At 38.2% G+C, this 25,768-nt stretch overlaps 3 protein-coding genes across 3 annotated transcripts; 1 reads left to right on the plus strand and 2 right to left on the minus strand.

Annotated features, from left to right (window-relative positions):
* Nucleotides 1–545: 545 nt before the first annotated feature.
* Nucleotides 546–1,675, plus strand: LOC101097127 (olfactory receptor 51V1-like). The gene has a single exon (XM_023239714.2). It carries the CDS (start codon nucleotides 663–665, stop codon nucleotides 1,602–1,604), a length of 942 nt encoding a protein of 313 aa, XP_023095482.2. The 5' UTR covers nucleotides 546–662; the 3' UTR covers nucleotides 1,605–1,675.
* A 7,636-nt stretch (nucleotides 1,676–9,311) lies between these two features.
* Nucleotides 9,312–10,262, minus strand: LOC101090798 (olfactory receptor 52A5-like). Its single transcript, XM_003992856.3, has one exon. It carries the CDS (start codon nucleotides 10,260–10,262, stop codon nucleotides 9,312–9,314), a length of 951 nt encoding a protein of 316 aa, XP_003992905.2.
* A 6,758-nt stretch (nucleotides 10,263–17,020) lies between these two features.
* Nucleotides 17,021–17,977, minus strand: LOC105260968 (olfactory receptor 52A5-like). The gene has a single exon (XM_023239715.2). It carries the CDS (start codon nucleotides 17,975–17,977, stop codon nucleotides 17,021–17,023), a length of 957 nt encoding a protein of 318 aa, XP_023095483.1.
* Nucleotides 17,978–25,768: the final 7,791 nt, after the last annotated feature.

Genomic DNA, 25,768 nt, shown 5'->3' on the forward strand with positions numbered 1-25,768 from the left:
GACCTACATAAATCTTGCTTCTTCTGGAATATCCATGCCACCGTGACAAAGAGAAAAGAACCAGATCCATTTTCAAGATTGGCAAGACCATCTCTGCTGTGAGCGACAGTTATTCTTTATTAAGTCCATGAAATGTACAAGCACAAGGGGACAACATGACTGAGAGATGACTTCTATCAATGACTGAGTGTCTTATGTAATAAGCAGAGGTGAATCTTAACACCCTACGGCAGTGAGTTGCAATTCATTTCATGAAGTTTTAAAGGCAAACACTCGAATGTGTTTTCCTTTTCTACTTGGTATACTTAAACTTCATTATAATACCTTCACAAGCCGGGTATTTTCTCTGTTATTTGTAATGTGTGAAGCACTGAGGTAGAAAGTGACAGTGAGATTATGGATATGGACACAATTCCTCTGATGGGGTCAGTGAACGAATAAGAAGGTTTCATATGGAGGCATAGTCTCTGTTTCAGAGCAAATGAAGCTTCTTATAAAATACAAGCATTGGTATTACGTGTAATGAGTTCTTGTGCTAAGTGCAATCATTCCTTTTACAGCTGTTACTGCAAACTTTATATTAAGGCAGTGGAGAACACATATGATTCTTAATAAGCTGTTTAGTATATTTTTTTCCGAGAGGTATCCATCTTTAGAGATCCATGTCTGTTCAACCTGATTCCAAAATCAGTAACTCCACCTTTCTCCTTACGGGTTTCCCTGGCCTGGAACGGGAATATCCTTGGCTCTCCATTCCTTTCTCCTGTATCTATGCTATGGTACTCTTAGGGAATTGCCTGGTGTTGCATGTGATCCGGACGGAGCCCAGCCTACATGAGCCCATGTTCTACTTCCTGGCCATGTTGGCCCTCACTGACCTGTGCATGGGGCTGTCCACAGTGCACACGGTGCTCGGGATCCTGTGGGGGATCAGCCAAGAGATTGGTCTCGATGCCTGCATTGCTCAAACCTTCTTTGTTCATGGTCTATCATGCATGGAGTCTGGAGTCCTTCTTGCCATGGCCTTTGATCGCTTTACTGCCATCTGCAATCCTCTGAGATATACATCCATCCTCACCAATATGAGAATCATCACCATTGGTGTGGCCATTTTAGGGAGGAGTTTCCTGTTCATTACCGCTCCCATTGTCCGCCTAAAGTTCTTCGATTACTGCCATCCTCATATCCTCTCCCATTCCTTCTGCCTGCACCAAGACTTACTTCGGCTCGCCTGCTCCGACATCCGCTTCAACAGCTTCTATGCGTTAGCCCTGGTGATCTGCACACTCTTTTTGGATTCGGTGCTCATTCTCATCTCCTACATCGCGATCCTGCATTCAGTCTTGACTATTGCATCCCGGGACGAGCGGCTCAAGTCCTTGAAGACCTGTGTCTCCCACATCTGTGCTGTTCTGGTTTTCTATATCCCAATTATTGGGTTGACTATGGTGCACCGCTTTGGAAAGCACCTCTCTCCTGTGGTCCATGTCCTCATGGGCAATATCTATATCCTTTTCCCACCCTTGATGAACCCTATCATCTACAGTGTCAAAACCCAACAAATACGTAGCAGGATCCAGAGATGGTTCGCTAAACAAAACTGAGTACTAGAAGTTAGTGTGTTCTAAGGAAGGGAAGGTCGTACTTGCAAGAGGAACGACTGATAATGATTTGTAGCAGAAATAATAAATGTATATGTAATGTTTAACAGATTAAAGGCATATTTATAGTCATTTCTTAATTTAGTTTTCCAGAGCCGGAGAAATAAGCAGAGAAAGTGTTACTGATCTCATTTCCTAATTTTAAAATTAAGTATAGGTTAACTACACCGACTTGTGTTCCCCAGTGTATCAGTGAGCACTTGCCTGGGTAGTTACTAAGTTTACGGTACCATCCATGCTTTTTGAATTCTAGTTCAGCATGTGATTTTATTTTTCATAGAACTGGTATATCGGTACGTTTACTTGTATAGGACAAGTAGCCTTTACATATTATTCCCATGTGTCACAAGTTGACTCTGTTGAGTTTGTTGAGAAGGAAAATTTTACTCTACCCTTCAAGGTTCTTCTAAATTAGTCTAATTTAGAATCTGTCTACATTGGCATGAGACAGATTAACAGGAGAAAAAAACAAAATTTAATTAATGCACACAGAGGTCCATAGTAAAATTAAGACCAAAGGAAATGACCAAGACATGAAGTTTTTATACATTTTAGACAAAGAAACATCCATCTGTGAGGAATTGACGGGACAAAGAAAACTTATGCTCAGGAGCTTCCATTAGTAAAGAATTCTAAATGTGGACTAGAATTTGGGCTGGGGTAATAAATCTGTAAAAATATCAAGATTTATTTACATAGGCTACTTTGGCCCTGAATTCCCTATCTCTGATGATAAGGATGTCTCCTTACCTCTTGGTGCAGAGAAGGTACCTTTCACATGGGAGATGTGCTTCCTGCTTTCTGGAGACAAAGAGTCAGTAGTCTTGCACTGGCTGTTTCTTAAATAAGTTTAATTCAGCATAATCTTTATGGTATTGTGGCATACTTTGGGGCAGCTTTCCCTAGGTCCCTACAAGGTCATTCACACCTCTTCTACATATGTTTAAGCAAAAGTGCCTAGAAAGCCTGTTCTGTCTCACCTAATAGAATGCAGGATTGGTAGAATAGATTACACAGTTTAATGTAAAAGATTTGGTGAACAGTGACTGAATCAGCTATCATATCTCTACATAGCCTATGATGTACCCCCAATTCTATATAGTTTACAATACTCATGAGAATTGCCAATTGACTTTAATCTTGGTGTCAGTGTACATGAAATTTTAAAGACAGATCAACCTCTTTATCTTTAAGGTAGGATGCGAAGGCACATATATATTAAGTAAACATCTGCACCTAAACTGGGGATAGAATTATGGTTGTGAGAATCTTTTTAATGTATATCCCATTTTTTAAATAATGTTTGTATTTATTTTTGAGATAGAGTGAGAGATAGCATTGAGTGGGGGAAGGGCAGAGAGAGAGAGGGAGACACAGAATCCAAAACAGGCTCCAGGCTCAAAGCTGTCAGCACAGAGCCTGACGCGGGGCTCAAACTCTCAACCATGAGATCATGACCTGAGCCGAAGTCAGATGCTCATCCAACTGAGCCACCCAGGTACTCCTGTATATTCCATTTCTATGTCTCACCCTCTTCATGGATAAAATTAGGAAATTCAAGTCAATAACAAAATGCAGATATTGTTATTTTTTGTTGTTTCTTGCTTTTTAAAAAACCTTGGCCTCCTCCCAAATTAAAAATCAAAAAAAAAAAAAAAAGAATCCCATAGTATCAGTCTCAAGATTTTTTTTTAAATTTCTTTAAATATTGTCACCTCATCACAGCTATATCAAGCCATGACTGGGACAGCAGAGTTATTAGCAGAGACTAATTACAGTTAGGCTACAGAGATGGGAGGAAGCATATTGTTGCACATACACCTTCAGGTGTATGAAGTTCCATCATCGATATTCTCACAAACAGAGAAAAAATCAATTTTGAAAACTAACGTTTGGTTTGTTACCTTTAATTTATCTTTTAGTGTTTTATTAAAAAAGTGATATGCTTTTTAGATTAAAAGATATCACATTTATGTTTGTTACTCTTGCCTTTGAGAACTGTCACTGCGTAAAGCCCACACATCTCTATATCTCAGTCTATCTAAACATCTCTGTCCATGTCAGATTACTTTACCCTGATGGCTCCTTTCTGTTAGGCTCTCTGTAACGGTACTTTATTTCAGAATGCCTGCCTCTCCTATCAGTCCTATTTCTCTATGTGTAGCTCATTTCTGAAAGAAACTTCTGGCCAAACATTGGTAATTGATCTGTTCTAGTTATAGTGGGAAATAACAGACCTTATTTCTCCTCTTTGTTAGGGGGAATTTGAGAAAAAGGATGGAGAGGAAACTTCACATTATTATATTAAATATAATCAATATTATAATATTGATTGATGATGAAAATATAAGTGATCCCCAGTATATATGCATTAAGGTTTACATTAAACAAAATTTTGGGGGGCACATAGGTGACCTAGTTGGTTAAGCATCCAACTTTGACTCAGGTTATGAGCCCCTGGTTCAAGAGTTCGAGCCCCATATCAGGGTCTCTGCTGTCAGCTCAGAGCTCACTTTGGATTTTCTGTCTTCTCTCTGTCCCTCCCCCCCACAAAAAAAAACAAAAATAATTTTTTTAATTTTTATGCATATTAAAAGTCAGATTTTGGAGTAAGAATAATTTGAGTTGTCCAAGGGCAATAATATTATCCCCCTTAACATGACAATAAAATGGGTTTGGTGAACTTTACATTTTGCGTAAGTTGAGCTTTTATTTTTCCCTATGAATATGTCTAAGAAAAGAAGTTTTCCTATAGTCTTCTATAAAATTTCAGTGTCTTAACTCTAAAAACTGAGCAGAAATATGATAGACTATAATTACCCCAAGTGAATAATAGTGAAAAGGAAAAAGTTTCAATAAGTGTTTCATAAGGTCAGAGTTAAAATTCCGTGCTTACATATTTATACTGTATTTTATTAAGTTGTACCTAAAATGATAACAGAATTAGAAGTTAGCTATTAATGCATTATATTTGTGTATGTGGATATATATCAACATATGTATGTTTGCATTTATATATATATATGTGTGTGTGTGTATATTCAGGTGATACTTAGTATTTACAGATTCTGTATTTGGGAATTCATCTACTTGTTCAAATATATTTGAAACCCCAGAATCAATGCCCCCAGTGTTGTCACCATTAGTGGACATATGCCAGGCAGCAAAAAATTTGAGTTGCCTAACACACATGTCCTCAGCTGAGGTTGAACAGGCTTAAGCTCTGCCTTCTTGTTTCATCTCTAGTACGAATAAATGAGTATACATTTTTGTGGTCTATTTAATGCTCTATTTTACTCCTTTTTGTTGGTGGTGGTGATGGTGAAAATGGCCCTCAAGCATCCTACTGAAGTGCATCCAGTGTTCCTAAACCCAAGGCTGTGATCCATTTTACGGAGGTGACAGTGTGTCAGGTAAGCTCCCTGTAGGCAGAAGTTATAGTTGCCTGTGAGCTCAATGTTAATGAATCAAAAATACTGAACATCCAGAAAAAGGAAGAGGAGTTTTACCAACCTGTGCATGAGGTTGCTCCTCCAATTTCTAGGGCAACGTCTAGAGTGTGTGATGAAACTATGGAGAGAATGGAAAGTTGACTAAGTTTGTGAATTCATGGTATCATGATCAATTAAATAAAATGTAGTGGATGGCACTGTTGCAAGTGTGAAATCCAAAGGAATCTACAGATCCGTTATCCAAGGTCAGAAAGGGTGAAATCCTTCTTGGTTAATGTTTATTACAGGGAAATGCCACATGAAATGTATTATTTGTAAGAAATGTGTATTGAATGTGTTTGATATATATTAAAATGTGTCTTTAAATTGAAACACACACACAGATTACGTATTAAATGGTTATTGAAAATGTGATCAGAGCTCAAAGCAACTTGATGCTTGTGTTTGTCCTAAAGAGAAATGGTTCAGAACTCAGTGACTTTACAGAACATAACTGCAGCAAATAATAAAAATAGACCGTATATATATTTATACTGTAATTCTATGTTTATTAATATATACACCAAAATTGCTTACACAGCTATGAAAATACATACATGCATGCAAAGGTTCATTACATCATTAATATGCTTCAAAAATATTCATTTAGAGAGAAATATTAATTGAATTGTAGTACTTCTATAACATTCAACGTCATTGGCATTTTAAAAATAGAAAAAGCCCAAAAGTTGTGATTTTAAAAGTTATCTGTGTTATTCATAAGTAGCTGAAAAACTATGCAGAAAAATATTCTTGATATAACCTAATTTTTATTTAAAATAATTCTACATATATTCTAGTATAAAAAAGCCTGAATATCATACTTACTAACTAACTCTAATGAGAGAGTAGGGATAAAGGACGAAAAAAAACATTTTAAATTGTTTGAGTTTTATACAATTAATGGTATTGTTTCAATTTAAAACATATATGTTTATCCAAGGAGAGAACTATAGGGATTTTTCATGGGGCATGGCATAATTTTAACTTGTCCACTAAATTTTCATACACGTAGGCATCACAAACAATTTTGTTTATATTAAAAGCCATACATAAATTTTGTGATTGGCAAAGTTTTCTAAGCATACCAAAAAAGGTATTAAAAAGGGAAAAATAAGGTAAGTAAAACATATTTTGTGTAAAATAAAATCTAAATTATTATTCAGCTCAAGAGGAGCAAGAAGGAGAATCTAAAGGCAACATTTCACTCGATGAACAAGTAAATAAAGTACGTAAAAAGAAATTAAAATGCATCAGAGACATCCTGAAGAAATAGAATTTCAGAGAGGAGCCTTTCCGAGGACAGAGAGAGCTCTTTCTGAAGCCACATCTGCCAAGAGCCATCTGCTATGTCTGGTCAAAAAGGACGATTCTCCTGGCATACAGCCAGTTTTGAGGGTCAGAAAACAAATTTTTGCAATTCTGGCAGAGCCTAAAAGAAAAAAGTAGAAAACCAAAGGGTCTCTCTCCAGGTGACAGTGGAGGAACAGAGACCTGAGACTGGCAATGTGTTAGGTTTCAGACAAGATATTTGCTAAACTCGGAAACTGCATGGGCCTGGAAAGCCAAAAGAGTGGGCGGGGAACACTTGAACAAGACAGAGTTGTTTTCGGTACTCTTGTCTTCCTTGGCGCACAAAGATTACAGTGCAAGGTGTGGATTGCACCCTAGCTCACAGTTGAAAGCCTGAACAGGTCAAGCCTTAGGTGCAAAAGTGAAACCAGCTAATACAGTGGTACAACCAGCTTCCACTCAGTCCAAATTTTGATTAGGTCAAGGTAAAGATCCTATATGGGGCTTACCACAGAGCAAGATGTGCATTATCCCTGGAAGAAAATATCACTTTACCTGGCTTTCATGATTTTTATATATAATGTCAAACACCCAGTGAGAAACTGGTAGACATGGCAAGAGACAAGAACATGAGTTCTTGAACAAGGAGAAAAACAGTAGAAACGGACCCCTCCACAGCTGTATTTATTGTAAATAGCAGTCAAGGATTTTTAAGGTAACAATGCTTAATATGTGCAAGGAAATAGAAGAACCAATGATAAATAATTTATTAATCCTTAAAAATGAAGAGTTGAAGAATTTTACCAGAAAATTAGAATATACCAGAAATTTAAATTAAAATAAAGAGAGAGAGAGAATGAATCAGATGCACATTAGAAAATGCTAAAGCACAGGAGTTAAACCTGATAATTCAGGAAAGCTGAATCAGAGAGCAGAAGACAGGATTACTGAGCTATATGAGAGGTTAGTAGAAAATAACAAACATGAGACTTTAGTGCCTTATTAGGGAAAGGAAGTGTTTCACGGTGATAAAAAGGTCAATCAACAAGGAAGATCTCTTTAAAATCTTCATGCATCAATAAATGGAAGTGCCTACCTACCCATAGCTTAAAAGTACACAAATCAAAGACATCAGCAGCTGTAACAAGGGAAAGAGACTAATCCACATTCATAATGGAACATTTTAATGCTCTTCTATCAAACACTGAAAACACAAGCAATAAATCTGAGGATAGAATCACATAAAATTAATAAACTTGATCACACACACATATATAAATACAGATATATGGATAGATATAGATCCATAAATATGGGAATAGATATAGGTACAAGTAACACTTCGATCAACAGGTACAGGTGAACAAAAAGTGACAGATTGGGTCATACATAAAGTTTTAATTTGTATGTTTACATTAATTTTAGTGTTATATTAACAACTGTTTGAAAACAGTGGCTCAGTATTTCAGCTCAAGCGCAAGAAGAATGATGCAGATTCTCACAAGGAAAATGAAGATAAGCATGATAACCAGCATAATCTCTACTGAGTACCTACCAGTTCCCAAACCCCATGTGAAGGGACTTACGTAAACGTATCCATTAAATTACAGTGACAATCATGTCTCTAGTTCCCAATAAATGTATGTTATTCTTCCTTATTTATACTTTAGGCAGCTGAATGTGTGAAAGTAAATTGTACTCCAACGCCTGTAGTTAGGAACTGGCAAAATAAGAGTTTCGAACAAGGTCATTTTGACTCCAGAACTCAGTCACGTAACCAACTTCTTCAGCAATTGTTTCTCTACCAAATTGAAATCTGCTTTTTGTATAAGATATTCTTGACAAATATTTGACTACCTGCCCTCATTTATGATGGACTTGCAAAATGCAGTTTCTCTATGAAATACTATTAGTATATGAGCATCTTAATGCAGAATAAAATGTACTTTGCTTTATAAAAAGAAAAACATACTTTGGAAAACAAATATCGTGAGAATCCTAGCCTCCAGAATTTCTGTCCAGGTTTTTTAGGCCAAAGGGTTACTGTTGATTGAATCGGGAAAATAATTGAAAAGAGGTTTAGAATAACGTTGTCTGTAATCTAAATCTAAAACTTGTCTTCACGTTACTGAAAAAATAAATCACCAAATGCCAGAGCATATCTCACGTTGCTTTTATTCAAGTGAGAAATTAAATGAACACTTAAAAACAATAAAAATAAGCCAAGGTGTAAGCATGGCTTTAGTCCTAGATTTGTTGGAGCAAACATATTTGATGTCATGAGAAGCACCAAGTTGATTATAGCATGAATTACTTGATGAGGATAGGCTTTGTGAAGAAGGAGATATTTATAGATACTTATTTCAAACAAAGTTCAGGTTATATATAAGGAAGAGATATTCAAGGGATAAATTTTTACTGGACAAAGTAAACACTAAAGAAGATTTTAGAATAGTTGGAGAAAGAATGTAGTGGGACTTGTATATTATATAAAAGAATCTGATCTTGGAGCTCTAAGTACAAAAGAATCAGTATGTTCCACTACAACCTGCAGAAGGATCTTTGATTTGTCTATTCCACACAGACCAACTTCAGGTGGTAAGGAAAATCATGCATTCTGACTTTTCCTATAGCCAAGCATTTAGTTTTCCAGTATCTCATCTGATCTTCTATTTGCCTCAATTTCTTCTAATTTCCTTGTAACTCCAAGTCAATATCCTATGGGATTTTTAACACAATCATTTATATGCTTATTAATTTATTCATAAAACATGATGATACTCCAAACTATTGACTGGACTTTCAGATCATATGGGCCCATTAGGTGAGCCATTAAATCCATAGGAGGAAATATTTCCATCAAACGTCATGCCTGGTCTTTGGAACACAACATCTTTACCGCCTTATCTCGAATGTGTTTGGTCTTCACCCCATATACAAAGGGATTGAGGAAAGGTGGAACCAGTAGGTAAAGGTTAGACAAGGTGATATGTACATATGATGGAATAGAAGATCCAGATCTGTGAGTGAAAAAGGAAAAAAAGGCAAGGAGATAGAATTGGAAGAAGATACATATGTGGGGAATACATGTGTTAAGGGCCTTAAGACGTGCCCCTTTCTGGGACAGGTGAAAGACAGTGATACATATTTGTACATAGGAGAGGGTGATTAAAAGGAAGTCCAGGCCACCAACAATAAAAGCTCCAAGGAGACCATAGAATTTACTGATGGAAACGTCTTCAGTGGCAAGCTTCACAAGGGCCATGTGTTCACAGTAAGTGTGGGATATTAACTTGGTTCGGTAAAGTTTCAGACGACACTTTATGAGCAAGAGGCATGGGATTACCAAAAAGGCAGGCCGCAAAGTCACCCCAATTCCAATATGTGTGACCAGTTGTCGAGTGAATATGATAGCATGCCTCAGTGGATAACAGATTGCTACATAGCGGTCCAGAGCCATAGCCAAAAGGACTCCCGATTCAATACCTTGAAATGTGTGGATAAGCCACATCTGAAAGAGGCAAGCATCAAAATAGATCTCTGGCAAGTGGAACCAAAAAATTCCAAGCATCTTGGGGACAATGCTGGTGCTAAGTACAATGTCTGTGGCTCCCAACATGGCCAGAAAGAAATACATAGGTTCATGGAGACTGGGTTCAGATTTGATGATGATCAAAAGCAGAGAATTTCCCACCAAAGCAATGATGTACATAACACAGAATGGAATCCCAATCCAACACTGAATAGTTTCCAGACCAGGGATCCCAATGAAAGTCAGCACAGAGGGTATGAACATGGTGCCATTTGCAATAGGCATGGTTATTCAGAGGTCTCCTTAGCAAAGGGGAAAAGTTTGCCAAACTATGATGCTGTGTTCTCTGATATGTTGTTTGCATCCAGTCACAGAATTACTGAATGACAAAAATAGGAGAAACAACTACATCAGCTTATTTATCATTTTTAAATGAATGAGAAAATTTCGAAGGAAAGGTTCACTCAGCAACATCATCCACCCATGAGCAGTGATATCCACAATGTGAAAACTGAGTATTTGCACACCATGCCTATGATGGGGTCAACGTGATCAGGCTGCTTAGTGGTGTTCTCCTTCCTCCCCCACTCCATCTTCGATTCCTTCTAACCTTGTCGCGGAAATTAGAAAAAAAAATTGAAATGATAACTTGAGACAGAGAAACATCAAAATACGTGTGCCTTGAGCCTGACTTTTCTCTTGTTTTCTCTCTCCTCTCATTCCTTCATTCACTTTAGACTAGCAAAGCTGGGTATTTCTGCAGAACATACCAGCACTTCTTTGATTGCAGGTCTGTTTCTAAGGCTGTGACTCCGTTAATAAAATGACCTCTCCTCACCTTAAGCTTCCTTGTCACTGAAGAATTTGTCAATATGACATTGCTGTGGAACTCAGACTCCATCCAGACAGACATTGGCAGCTGCATAACTTTCAGTGGCAATTCTGATTCAGGACACAAGTGTTAAATATGAACCCTGTAGTTAGATAAGCACCCACAGCTCTTCACACTCTTCCTTCCACATATTAGAGAGGAAGAACAGTTTCACTATATAAATAAAATTAAAAGGGTTAAAGATTACCTGCTGTAAAAGAGAAACCTTGGCTGTCTCACCATGACAGCAATGTGCAAGATGCTGAGGTGATGTGAGGTAAGGTTGAGCGAACAAGTTTGGGAGCCCAGGTGTCCATATGGAGGCAATGTTGGCAGACACAATCCTTGTATATAAATTGGGGCTGCTTACCATTGAAGGGAAGAGAAAGTTCTAATATTTTACCTTCCACAGAAGCTGACACAAGACAAATATGAGGGGGGTGGGGCTCTTTGAGAATTATCCCAGAGATTCCAAGGGAAATGATTGACAAACACATAGGTACATTCAGGTGGCAGTGCCTTGAGAGGCAGCAGAGACAGAAAGAGAAGCCTCCAAAACAGAATTCTCATTGCAGTAGAAAGACTGTTGCTGGAATATGGCCCTTTGTAGCAACGTGGATGGAACTGGAGAGTGTGATGCTAAGTGAAATAAGCCATACAGAGAAAGACAGATACCATATATTTTCACTCTTATGTGGATCCTGAGAAACTTAACAGAAACCCATGGGGGAGGGGAAGGAAAAAAAAAGAGGTTAGAGTGGGAGAGAGCCAAATCATAAGAGACTGTTAAAAACTGAGAACAAACTGAGGGTTGATGGGGGGTGGGAGGGAGGGGAGGGTGGGTGATGGGCATTGAGGAGGGCACCTTTTGGGATGAGCACTGGGCGTTGTATGGAAACCAATTTGACAATAAATTTCATTTTTGAAAAAAAAAAAAAAGAAAGAAAGACTGTTGCTGGGAACACTTCACACTTCCCAGTGACTGTATACCAGCAACGACCCATAGCTCAGTTGTGGGGCTGACAGGATTATGTGTGGATGAATTTTATTGTTTTAAAGTGTGAGCAGAAAGGTTGCTTCAGCGATTAGTTTCCTCAATCTAAATCAGGCAACTAATTGCCTGACTTAGACAATGACTTGCATAAATTGTCGCCTCCACACATAATCTGAGTTCTTCCCTGGTCCCCAACAACCCTAATTTCTCCTCAGAAATTTTAAACTTGGAATGATTTAGAGATTATTCTACTACATCACCCCCTGAAAACCAGGGGGGTCCTGGCAGCTGACGATATGTGTGCTGAGGCCTTTTCATGCCCGTCTATCTACTGTGCAACGCTCACTTTCAGAAAGACCTCCTCATATGGGAGAAACTCATTCCCTATGACCACTGTCCCCCATTATATCTTCAGACAGTACAACATTCAAATAACTCATGACCCGCTCTCCTTCTAGTAAAACATCTGTTGGTCTAGCCATCTTGTCTGGTAGCATGATGCTAACTTCCTCCACCTCCCAATTTCCTCGAGCAGATTCTCATTTTTATCATGACTGTTCTTGTATTGTGGTTCCTAAAACTTCAAAGTCATTCTCTATCAAAAACATATTTGCACTCTCTACTTTCATGGTTTGTAGTGTTGCAAGTGGAGTCTAGATTCATTGACTGTACTTGTACTCATACTTCAAGACGTGTAATTTCATCCCCAGTTAAGCTCGTACTCATTCCTAACTACCCACTTACTCAGTATCCAGAAGCAGCAGTGGGAAGTGACTGGAGCAAGAGAAGTTGCTCTTTGCTGGTCCCAGCAGTGGAATATTTGTGTTTTCTACCATAATTTTCCCTGATGACCAAACTTCATAAGCTTCTTGCAAATACTAAGATATTTTTTACTCCCCATGGTAAAGGAGGAGGAGAACAGCTGCCATTTCTCAAGACTAACTTCTTAGTCAAGTCCCAGGAGATGGATCTATTTAGTGCAGCCAGGAGAGGGCAATGTTGAAGTATCTTCTTTTGGTCAAACAAACAGTGCACTTGTGTTTCAAACTACCAGAGATTGGGATTCCTTGTGCTCACCTGGATGGCAGATAAATGGAACACAAAATGGGGACTGCTTAGCACAGGACTCCACTTCTTGCCTGAGCGGAGTGGCCAGCTTTACCCATGGTTTTTGAGGAAAGGAAATTGGAAACAAAAGAAAGTATAGCCTCCTCTTATTTATTTCACTTATTTACTCTTGGCCATCCCATGGAGATTCAAAGGATTTCCAGACTCAGTTCAGTGATCCCAGGGAGGATAGTGTTTGGAATTTGCAGCGAGGAAGTTTGGAAGCTGTAAGGAGCTTATTGTATAGTAAACTCTCTTGTTCATCTGTCTGATTCCTGGGCTGTGCCATTTTTGTGTTCATCTCTAACTGAAAGCAATCCCTTCTTGCTCTCATTTCAAGCCTTTTGGAGTAAGTCCCTCATTCCTTGCATCATAGATCAGTCATATGTCAGTGTGACATATATCTCAACCCATGCGCTGGTACATGTGGTCACCTGTTACCCTGGCATCTGCATCTAATTATCTGGAACCCTCAGTTAAAGGGAATCTCAAACTTTGGAGTGAAGCAGCTCCTCAGTGACTGCATGCAGCACCACTTTGGGGTCACATCTTCTTTATCCTAACTTCAGAAGGTGATATATTCCCAAACGTGCAGCATGGGACAAGTGTGGTCTGGGAACAGGACTAAAAGGCACCCAAAATACCAAACAGATCCATGTGAGGACTGGGAGCATACCTGAAATCAGTTGGACCAGGCTACTGTGCTTCACATGGAAGTTCTCCCAATAAATGGACTGGGGTTCGTTCAACAAAGAGGGCAGGAGGGATAGCATTGTGCTCTGAAAAACCATCTCTAGGGATAGCAAAAGGAGATTTAGATACCACTAAAATATAGGGCTCTCATGTCCTGAGAGGATCAGATACATATCATTATTACCTTTGCTTGGAGTCTGAACCATGTGCTAACTGGTGCAGACATTCCTGCACCAATTCCAATTAGAAATGAAATGAAATTCATTTCCAACTAGAAATGAAATGCCAGAGGCAAAATGTACATGACATAATCCTGGCAGGTCATTTGAGCAGCATGTGGTGAGCCAACTTTGGGAAGGAAACAGCTTTGCCCCTTCTTAGCCAGGACCCAAATTCGGCCTATTTGTGCTTCTGGACACTTACTTTAACTCTTCTGAGCCTCATTTCCATCATCTGCAAAATAAGAATAGAATCACAGCTCTTAAGTGACTTCGGGTGTGAACTATGGAACTTGGCACCACCCTTGCCCTGCCAGGCACACACCACCTGATGCTCCAGGGAGCTGAGCTGGTCTCCCCTCAGCCTTTCTCTCCTTCCCTCCCCAGATGAATTTGGAGCTGGTCAGCAGTCAGCTGTTTTCCTCTAAATCAAAATATGCACATGTTATGTTTGTTGTTATAATTGTATGTGTCAATTAAATATTAGATAAACAACAAAAAGGAAAATCAGTCAGTATAACTCCCCATGTAAACAAAATAAAGAAGTCATGATATCATTTCAATAGCTGCAGAAAAAGCACATTAAAATAGTGAATATGCATGCAAAATAAAACCCTCCTCAAAATAGGAATAATAGAGAACTCATTAAACTTAAATGTATCCATGAAATACCTATAGTTCATACTGTATTGAAGACCGTTAAACTAAAATTTCTCCATTAGATTGAGACACATGCCAGGGTGCCCACTGTCAATAGCTTTATTCAGCATTGTACACAAAGTCCTAATCATAACGATATTATCATCGTATTCTATTAGTTTTTATTTCTTTTTCAGAAATATCACATAGTTATCCTCTTTCTTTATCCTTTTTGTATATAATCTCTCAAAAATTCATATATTTGTCATTTTATCCTCTTTGAGGGATAACGTCCTCATCAATTATTCCACAATAATTCCACAATAATGCCATAATAGGATGCAATTTCCTGAAATACCTAATGCTCTAATACAGGATTAAAATGAGTTACTTAAGTGTTTATTATGGCATTAAGCATCTCTTTTTGCCTGTCTGATGTGAACAAGTGTGTTTTATTCCTTCTGTCATGGTATTTGCCATTTCTTATTTTATATATTTCATGTTTACATAAATTTTATTAAACATTAAGAATATAATGACTCACACTTATTTGATTCAACATGAATTTCCAAGAATATCCTCTACCTTTGCCTGTTGAATGCTAATGTACCATCCAGTTTTTGTAATTGTATGTTTTTTGAGTTATTTCTTCATTTGACTTTGTATAAGTCTGTAATTGGAGATTGAGAAGTTCTCTCTCTCTACTCATTTCTTTTGTTTTCTTTTCTTTTCTTGCCTGCTTTTTTTTTTTTTTTTTTTGAGAGAGAGAGAGAGAGTGTACAAGCAGGGGGAAGCACAGAGGGAGAGGGAGAGATAGAATCTTAAGCAAGCTCCATGCTGGCATGGAGTCTGACGTGGGCTCAATGTCACGATTCTGAGATCATGACCTGAGCTGAAATTGAGAGTTGAATGCTTAACCAACTGAGCCACCCAAGCACCCCCCCAACTCATTTCTTTTTAATAATCATCTTATTGGTTCCGTCTTTAAGGTAGAATGAAGAAAATTAAACCAGATAACGTGTTGATGAAGCATCCTGAAAGAGGTTGAAAGTGTGTAGACACAGGAGCACCAAAGAGTAAAGATATGAAGTCACTATTTTGGGAGTCAGTTTCTCATATGCCAGTTTTGTGTTTGGCTCATACTTTGTTTCAGCATTACATAATGATCCATTCAAGTTTATCTTATTAGTTTATCTTATGAATATCAAAATAAACTCACTTCTGTGCAGATATTCCGTACAATGATTTTGCATATTATATTAAGCCTCTAGATTGGGTCCTTTTGAACCATTGATCCACACCCGGAAAATGTTTAAATTGTTCATTATTCAATTTACCGAGGTTCTAAGAAGTCTCAGGCATTGATTGCCCTATGTATTGTTGATACAGATATAAAGAAGATACAGGTCTTCTACTCAAGATACTTGCAGTAGGCAATTACTACATGCAGTCTTTGAATGATTTTTCAATTTGGGTGAAACTCTAATTGGGTAAAATTGTTAAGATGTGTGCCTCTAGAAGAATTGATTCTATGTAGGTATTGATCACAGTTTCATTTCTGAAAATAGGGTATTAGTGAGTTAAAGAAGACAGACCAAAAAGGGTTATGCACTGTATGAGTCAACTTTTTAAACTTCTTGGGAATACAAACTACTCCATAGTGACAAAAAATACAGCAATGGTTCCTAGGGGTCTGCCAGGGGTGTGAGGAGTGTCAGGAGGGATTGGTCACAGGGGAGCATAAGGAAAATTTTGGGAATGATGGTTAAGTTCATTTTCTTAATTGTAGTGATGGATTCATATATGTGTGTATGCCAAAATTTACCAAGTTTTATACTTTATGTATGTGAAAGTTTATTATATGTGGATCATACTTCAATAAACTGTTTTTAAAAACAAACAAAAACACAGTGGTGAATGTGCTTTTCTATAAATCGTTTTAGTGTATTTTTTTCCTATACAAATTCATCACTGTTTGTATTCTATGTCCATATAGTCTTGGAGTTGCTCATATTATTATCACTCTTTTACATTATTTCTTTATTTACCAGTATTGCAGAGAGTGTAGACAAACATAGGGGGTGATTCCAAATTTGTCAAGATATGGATGCAAAAAAATATTACAAAATGATATATATCTAAAACTATAGTTATGGGTTGGGTTACCAGTTTTAGAATATTGATATGAGACACGGTCTTGGAAGTTACCTGGAATTGTGCTATTTTCTGCAATTTGTTTTTATGTAGGTCTAAGTGTTGCCAGAAGGGAAGCTCTAGGAGTAAACAACAGGGAAAAAAACCCCACAGGAATAAGAGAAAAAATTTGAAATCTCATCATAAGATAAGTTGGTTCTAACATGAATTGCAAATCATTTTTATTAAGTATAATATGGTTGCCGAACACCTCATATTTTGGAGCATTTAAATACTTTTTGAACATAGATATTTCTAGAAGATATAAATGTTTACTATACTGATATTGCTACTTTGAATCAAACTAAAATATCTGTAGAAAGAGCAACTAATGATCCAGACGTTTTTTGGAGAAAAACATTTTCAGGACATGGTCACGAATTTGTTTGGTCTTCACACCATAGACAATGGGGTTGAGAAAAGGTGGGACTAACAGGTAAAGGTTTGATAGGAGGATATGAACATATGGTGGTATGTGAGAACCAAACCGATGTGTGAAGAAAGAGAAGAAAGCAAGGAGGTAGAACTGGAGGAAGACACAGATGTGGGCAATGCAGGTATTAAAGGCCTTGAATCGTGCCTCCTTCTGGGGCAATTGAAACACAGTGAGAAAGATTTGAACATAAGACAAGGTGATGAAGATTATGTCAAAACCTAAGATACTGAAGGCAACAAATAGACCATATATCTTGTTGATCTGGACATCTTCAATAGCTAGCTTCACAACAGCCATGTGCTCACAGTAAGAGTGAGAGATGACCGTAGTTCGGTAGAGTTTCAGACGACATTTGATGAGCATAATGGATGGTCCTATAAGAATGGCAGCCCGGAGTGTCACCCCAACTCCAATGTGAGTCAAGAGTTGCTGGGAGAAGATGGTGGTGTGTCTCAAGGGGTCACAGATGGCCACATAGCGATCTAGGGCCATTGCCAGTAGGATGCCTGATTCGATTGCCTGGAACGAATGGATAAGCCACATTTGTAGCAGGCAGGCTGCAAAGGAAATCTCTGGCAAATGAAACCAGAAGATGCCTAACATTTTGGGAAGAATACAGGTGCTAAGTGCAATGTCTGTGGCCCCCAGCATGGCCAAAAATATGTACATGGGCTTATGGAGGCTGCGTTCATATCTGATGATACCCAAGATTAGGGAATTCCCAGTCACAGCGATGACATACATGACACAGAATGGAATCCCAATCCAGCACTGGACTGACTGTAGTCCAGGAATCCCAATGAGTGTTAGTACAGAGGGCATAAAGACTGAGCCATTGAGGAGGAGCATGATGATTTGGTCAGCAGAATCAAGTAGTGTTTTTGCTGTTTCATCTTCTATACCCTGTCGAGACGACATGAATTAAAAATGAGAGGAAATTATGTTTGTTTTAGCAAAGTATATTTAGTTAGGTAAAGTTAATACCAGAGTATGCATTCTCCTTTACTATTCAAATATAGTTGATATTTAATGTTTTCTAAGCTTAAGGTACACAACATGTTGACTTCATACACTCACATATTGTAATATCTTGTAGTGGTAGCTAACGCTCTCTTATGTCACATGATTATATTTTCTTTTTGGGAATATTAAGGACCAATCTCTTAACAAGTTTGATGTTTTGAATACAATATTTTTGTTTATGATCACTACCTTGTGCATGAGATCTTCAGAAGGTATTTATCTACTAAGAAATATCTCCTCCATTTTGCTAATTCACAGCCCCTTGTACTCACAATTGTATCTGTTTTTATGAGTTGAGTTTTTTCAAGATTCCACTTATAAGTGATATCATACAGTATGGGTCTCTCTCTAGAAGATCTCACATGGCACAATGCACTCAAAGTCCATCACTCTAGTCACAAATGGCAAGATTTGCTTCTCTCACTGTTAAGTAAACTAATCATTAGAGAAACGCAACTAGAAACCACTGAGATATCACCTCACTCCAGTTAGAATGGCTGTCATGAATAAGACAGGAGGTAACAAATGTTGCAGAGGATGTGGAGAAAAGGGAGACATTGTAAATAGTTGGTAGGAATGTAAATTTGTCAGCCACTATGGAAAGCAATATGGAAGTACATCAAAAATTTTAAAAAGGTCTACATATAATCCAGCAATTCCACCTGTGGATATATATTCAAAGGAGAGGAAAACAAAATATCAAAGAGAAATACCTGATCCCATGTTTATCGCAGCATTATTCACAATAGCCAATATATGGAAACAACTTTAGTCCCCATCAACCTATGAACGGATACCGAAGATGTGGCATAGATGTGCAATAACATTTTATCCATCTTTTTGTTTCACTTTAACTACTCCTTTCAAATTTTCTCTTTTCACAAAACTAGATACCTGGGCAATTCTCTATATTGTAGGATGCTTAGCAGCAACTGCGACCCCAACCCAGTAGGTGCCAGTTGTTCTCTCTTATCATGAAAATCAACACTGTCCTCTGCATTGCCAAATAACCTGCATGTGGGAAGATGGACACATCACATGTGGTTGCTAGCCATTGTTCTAGAGTTTTACTTTGGAGAAAAATAGTCTTTAATTAAATAACAATGTTTTGTAGGCTTAATCAAAATGGGCAGAATAAATCTGAATATCAAGAAGAATCATTCCTCCACTGGTATTAGCCAGATAAAAGAGATGGAAAGGCATTCGGGGCCCCTGGGTGGCTCTGTCGGTTAAGCATCCGACTTCCACTCAGGTCATGATCTCACAGTTTGTGAGTTCGAGCCCGGTGTTTGGCTGTGTGCTGACAGCTCAGAGCCTGGCGCCTGCTTCGAATTTGTGACTCTCTATCTCTCTCTCTGTTCCTCCCCTGCTCATGCACTCTCTCTGTCTCTCAAAACTAAATAAACATTAAAAAATAATTTTTGAAAGAGATGGAAGGGCATTTCAAGAGGAAATACTTTGGACAAAATGAAAGTAGCATGAAACGTACAGTGGGATTGCAATTCAGTAAGTGATTTTCACATATGGATTTTTTAATAAGCAGAGATGATGGTTGTTAAGGCTAAGGAAAGGGGAAGAATAACCAATGTAAAGTTACAGGTTTAAACGAAATAATTTAAGCCTTAGGTAGAATAACAGATCTTTTGCCTTTAAAACTCTGCTCTGCCGGCAGGTGGATGAATGTCTTAAAAGGATGAGAGCTGGCGTAGGGAGACGAAGTTAGAAGGACACGTGTGATAGTCCGGATGGGACATGATGAAGTGGCCTGGCCACATCGGAGGAGTCACAAGGGAACAATATCTGTGCTGCTCGCTGACTTGATGGAGGCGAACGGTGGGAGGACAGGCTAAGATGGTCTTGGGTTGAGAGTAAAAGCACGGGGTGACAAGGACAAGCTGGAAACAGCCGTGTGTGCACACATATGTGCAAGTTTAGAAGATGGAGGAGACATATCATAAGTCCTTGAAATTCATGGGCCAGGAAAACAATCACGGGTCTCATTTACAGCATGAATCGTCAACCATTAATGTTACTGACAACTCCAATTCTGACTCGGGCTGACTCGCGGAACCTAAAAGAATCAAAGGATTTAGGTCTAAACCACACACCCTACAATCTCAGGAAAGCTTTCCCCCTGCAAAGTCACTGACATCCACCCTTTGTTCTCTGCCTCAAGCCCCCAGGGATAGACTCTCTTTGTTTCGGAGATAGCTTGTCCATCGCAAGACAGCTGCAAATGTCAGATTTGGCTTCTTTCTAGTGATTCCCAGACTGCTTCCCTCTTCATTTCTCATAAAAGTCCTCAACCCGCCTTCTAAAGATATACATCAGCCGTGGAACACGGTGGTTACGGCATGGATCTAAAGTCAGCCACACAGTTTAAATCCTTAGGACGCTGTTTAGCTTTGCATGTTCTTCAGGCAGTTGTAAAACTTATAATTGTCTCAATTCTTTCTTGCTGAGAGAAAGTGAATGGATGAAACACTCTGCAGAGTGACTGTGAGGATTAAGTGATGTGATTCATTTAAAATTTTCAGGAAGAAACATACAATATATTATTCTGTCTAAATGCAGTGATTTCTTTCATATACGTGACTCTCTTTCCCATGAATAACTTCAGATGTTTGATGAACATTTAACCAGATGAGGTTTCCCCTGAATTCCTTAAGGGCATAATTTCTACTGAATCTTTTCCAGACCAATATGTATAATTTTCTTACCTTTTAACCAATTAGATTTTTATACAGATCCTTCTCTACTGTCCTCCTATCTGTCGGGCTCACTTTAAAATTTGTCATCCACTGTGTGATAATATAACTGACACAAAAATATTCTAAATAGAAGCATGAGACAAAATCTTCTTCATGTTTAAACAGTCAACTACTGTAAGGGTCTATTGTTTTTTAATCACCGCAGCATCTTAGTGGATCATAGTATTACGTGTTCTCTTTGAAACCAATGCTCCATTTTCCCACACTTAAGCCCACACATAAGCCCCAAGACTTACCAGGAATCATCTGTGATATCATATGTAGAAGCCACAGAGTGAAAATCTTTTGGTGTTTCAGATCATGAGGATGGCTCTTTTGTACTGTAAGAGCCACCTGGGGAATTCTTTTTCACCAATGGCTGGTGAGCTTTAAATTAACCTGGGACAAATGTGAAAAGGAGGGGCAATATGGTTCAAAACCTGGAAGAACTTGTCTAAAAGCAGATCTGCATGTAATAAAAACTCACAAATTGTGGTGTCCTTGGGGACTGGGAGCCAAAATGACTTCCTTTTAAAACCTATAACACAAAACAGTGCCCCAAGACAACACAAACAATCAATGACACTTATTTACCAAATAGTGAGCCAGAGAAGGGGAATAAAAACATCTGAAGGTATTCAGGCTGATCAGTATAGACATGCTGACAGGGGAAGAAATGCAATATATCTATGTAATATAGAAATTGTCCCAGTCATGTTCATATGTCCCAGTCATATGATACATGTGCATTTTTACATGATAACGTGCATTTTCAAAAATTTTAGTGCCAGTCACAATATCTGTATCAGCTTTCCAGCTGTGAAAGATCATTCACGCCTGATATTTACTTAGCTGAAAAAAGGGTTTGAACCTCAAAAGAGATTTTAATCTTTGGTATCATGAAGAAGAAAGGAAAAGACTCCCGTTCTTTGTGTGATACAAGAAAAAGTCTAACAAGACGGCATTACACGCATCTGCCTGAGAGACCTGATGGCCTTACTTGGAGTCACACTGTGTTGGTCCTGTGATATTGGGTCTGGGCCTATTCAGTAGAACGGTTCTTGTTGCATTGGAAAGACTCTGACTCCCCTCTTGTCATTAAACTGCCATAAAATTACATTCATCGTAGAAAAAAAATCAGTGGTGTAGGATTGGCTGTGTTGTGTGCCAGGTGAGCTCACGGTGGCTTAGGAGAGCATGTAGTGTTCGTCTCTTCCAGTTCTGCCCCCAGTGATATCACGTTGCCCAGCTGTAATCAGCCATCCCCAGGACAGTCACACCAGAAAAAAAAGGAGCAAAGTACATCAGAGTATCAATCACCCAGCAGGATAACAACACATGAGCTCAATTAAAATAAAATACTTTTGGAGAGAATATGAAATAGGCTGAGGTGAGATCGGTAGGTTCTGAAATTTGTACACTACTCTTTGTATAGAGAATAATATTATGAACATATGGAATGACTCACAAGATACTTTTGGGAAATGCAAAATGTATTTGAACTTCACAGACCGTAATGCTATTGAATGATAGAGACAAAATTACTCTTGGATACTGTTTAATTAAAACCCTTTAGAGCTAAAGGGTGACAAGATGTTTGAGAAACCATGTGGCTCCTTATTTGGTGACAGATGTAGTCCCTTAGAGTCCCTAAGAATTTTATTTAACAGAGAAAATTACCTCTGAGAAATATAATAGGGAATATAGAATGCAATTTTTGAGCAATGGCTCTTTATTCTGCATGTGTTCTAGAGAAACCCAAAAAACAAAAGTGTAATTTTTAAATACAACAGTGTTACAAATGGAGTTGAATACCATTCACTGCAATGTGTGATAAAATTCATCAGTTGTGAAAGTATAAATTTAAATGAATTATGAGAAATACAAAACAGAAGGGCCTGGCCATGCCTGTACTATTTGTGAAACTGTCTGAATTAAAATGGGGGTGCTTACGACACAGAGAGGAGAAGGATCATGGAAAAGTTTATGTGGCCAAAGTATTGACTGCCAGTTTCAAAAGTAGACTTCAGTATATCCACACGGTGACATTTCATTCAGACATAAAAAGAATGAAGTTCTAGGTAATTATATTGTAATAGTGGTATATGGAACAGATGGTTTTTATATTTGTGATGAACATAGCATGATGTCAAATCACTATGCTGTACACCTGAAACTGTGATATTGTGTCAACAATAAAATAAAATAAAATAAAATAAAATCGTAAATAAAATAAAACTTCTGTTCATGTTCTGACATAGATTAAATAGTAAAATAAAAATTCTGTTCATGTTATGACATAGCTGAAATAGTAAAATAAAATAAAAGTTCTGTTCATGTTATGTCATAGATGAACCTCAAAAAACTTTATGCTAGGTGTGCCTTTGTGGCTTAGTTGGTTAAGTGTCCAACTCCTGATTCACTCAGATCATGATCTCACAGTTCATGAGTTCCAGCTGTACATCAGGCTCCACTCTAACAGTGAGAGCCTGCTTGGGATTCTCTGTCTTCCTCTCTCTCTGCCCCTCCCCTGCTCATGCTCTCTCTCTCTCTCTCTCTCTGTCTCAAAAACAAATAATTAAAATTAAAAAAAAAAAACTCATGCTAAGTGCAAGAAGCCAGACATAAAAAGCCATGGATTGTATGATCTACTTCCTTGAAATGTCCAGACTAGTCAAATTCATAGAGAAAGAAAGTAGATGTACGGTTTCCATAAACCGGGGAAAAGATGAGTGGCAAATGCCTGTTAATAGAATGGGGTAACCTTATTGGGGTTATGAAAATGTTCTGGAATTAGAGAGTACAGACAGTCTCACAACTTTTTAAATATACTAAAAAACAGTGACTTGTATACTTTATAAAAGGGTGAATTTCATGGCAACCCATGGGCACTTTTATACTAAGAAGAGGAAGGGGGGAAAGAAGCCAATTGTTGCAAGTTATTCTTTCCAAGTTGGACATTTAGATAAGGACGTGCAAAACCCCAGAAGGTGCAGGCATCTCAGCCCCTCTGTCAAGTCTAGTAGCCTTTAAACATTAGCAAATGCTCTTAGCCTGTGTAATTGATTAATCTTTCTTTGTACTTGTATATATCATGCATTCTTCCTTGAAAAAACAGAGCACTCTTGCATGTCACAAAGCAGAGACCAGACCCCCCTGTACAACCTCCAGGCACTCGGGAACCAGATCCCCCTTGCACAACCTCTGAGCACTGAGATAACTTCTGTAGTTGGCACCATCGAGTCTGCACATAATCAAGAAATGTTACAGACCATGGCACTCCCTTTATTGATTCAGTACCCTAACCCCCCCTCCCCTAAAAGCATCTGGGTCAGGCAGAAACCTTGTATTTGGCTTTGGGACAAGAGTCTACCTTCTCCCCAGGGATCCAGCTTCCTGAATAAAGCTCATAAACCTTTCCAATCAACACTCCTCTCTTGAGTATTGGCTTTTCCAGACAGGTAGCCAAACTTGGGTTTTTGCCACAAGGGTCAATGCATTATTGCTCCCTCACCTGAAAGCCAACATCAGGAGTGAGGAAAGTCAACTCCTGCACCCCGTGGGTCGAAACTCACCATCATTAAGACCTCTTTCTTCATCTGCAATCACTCCTCCTAGGAAAAATCCATGGCCTTTTGGAAGCTCTCTCATGAAGTCTTGAGGAATACAACCCTTGAAAATATTCATTCGATATTTATTTATCATATTTTAATCACACAAAGAAAATACTGGACCCAAATCAGAAAATGATTAAACGAAACAAGAAAGTACTTCAAAGTAAGGATATACAAGTGGAAAAAAGAAGCAAAGGACTGATGCAGTCTTATAAATGTTAATTATGAAGACAAGCATCTTCCATCAATCAGCCTGTCAAAGCTTAAAAATCTCAGTCATAACCAGTGTTTTCGAAAATTCAGACATGAAAGTGCTATTAGTCGTTGTAAATGATGCAATCTCTCTGTAGCATCATTTTGAAGTTTCTAGAAATCATTAAAATTACTCTTTAAATGTATATATATTTTTCTTTTTCAGTCAGCTTTATGTTCAGGAATGTATTTTGGCCAGTGGCTCAGTTGGTTAAGCATTTGATTCTTGATTTTGGCTCAGATCACAATCTCACAGTTCGTGAGACTGAGCCCCATGTTGAGCTCTGATCTGTCAGCATGGAACCTGCTTGGGATTCTCTCTCTCCCTTTCTCTTGGACCCTCCCCTGCTCGCTCTCTCTCACTCTCTTTCTCAAAAATAAATACATATTTAAACAAAGAATGTATCCTATAATTGTCCTGGCCAAGTGTGTGGGAGGATAGAGAGTCCTGGTTACCTTATGTCCTTGCAATAACCCATTTGTTTTTTCTCTTCCATTTTTAGGTGTCAGGTTGGAGCTGGTCTTGAAAATTTGGAGGCCATAATAATGGCTAATCTGGACTCTAGGCCTGATTTTGTATTGAATAGTGACACTTGAGGATGGTGCAACTAGGTTCCAGTTTCACATTCTATCTTCCTGTCATTTTCATATTCCTGTATTTTTAGGATAACTGTCAGGACTAGTCATTGTTAGATATATTTCGAACTTCTCCAGATAAGTTTGGAATTCTAGTGGACCACCACAAGCTGCCTGCTGCCTGTTTTTGTATAGTTCAGTAGCTAAGAACAGTTTTTACAGAATTCTTTCAGGCAGTGTGGTGATAGGGAAATGTAAGGTTCAGCAGAATATTATCCCCCAGAAAAAATGAATTCCACTCTTCTACTTAGTAGAACTTAGCAAAAGAAAAACTAAGTAATTATGACTATTGCTAATATTAGATTTTGAATGTCATCAAAATTTTTGTGGAAATATATTTTCTATCTTGCTACCTAAATACCTAC

Source organism: Felis catus, chromosome D1 (genome assembly GCF_018350175.1).
Source record: "Felis catus isolate Fca126 chromosome D1, F.catus_Fca126_mat1.0, whole genome shotgun sequence".
Lineage (NCBI taxonomy): Eukaryota > Metazoa > Chordata > Mammalia > Carnivora > Felidae > Felis > Felis catus.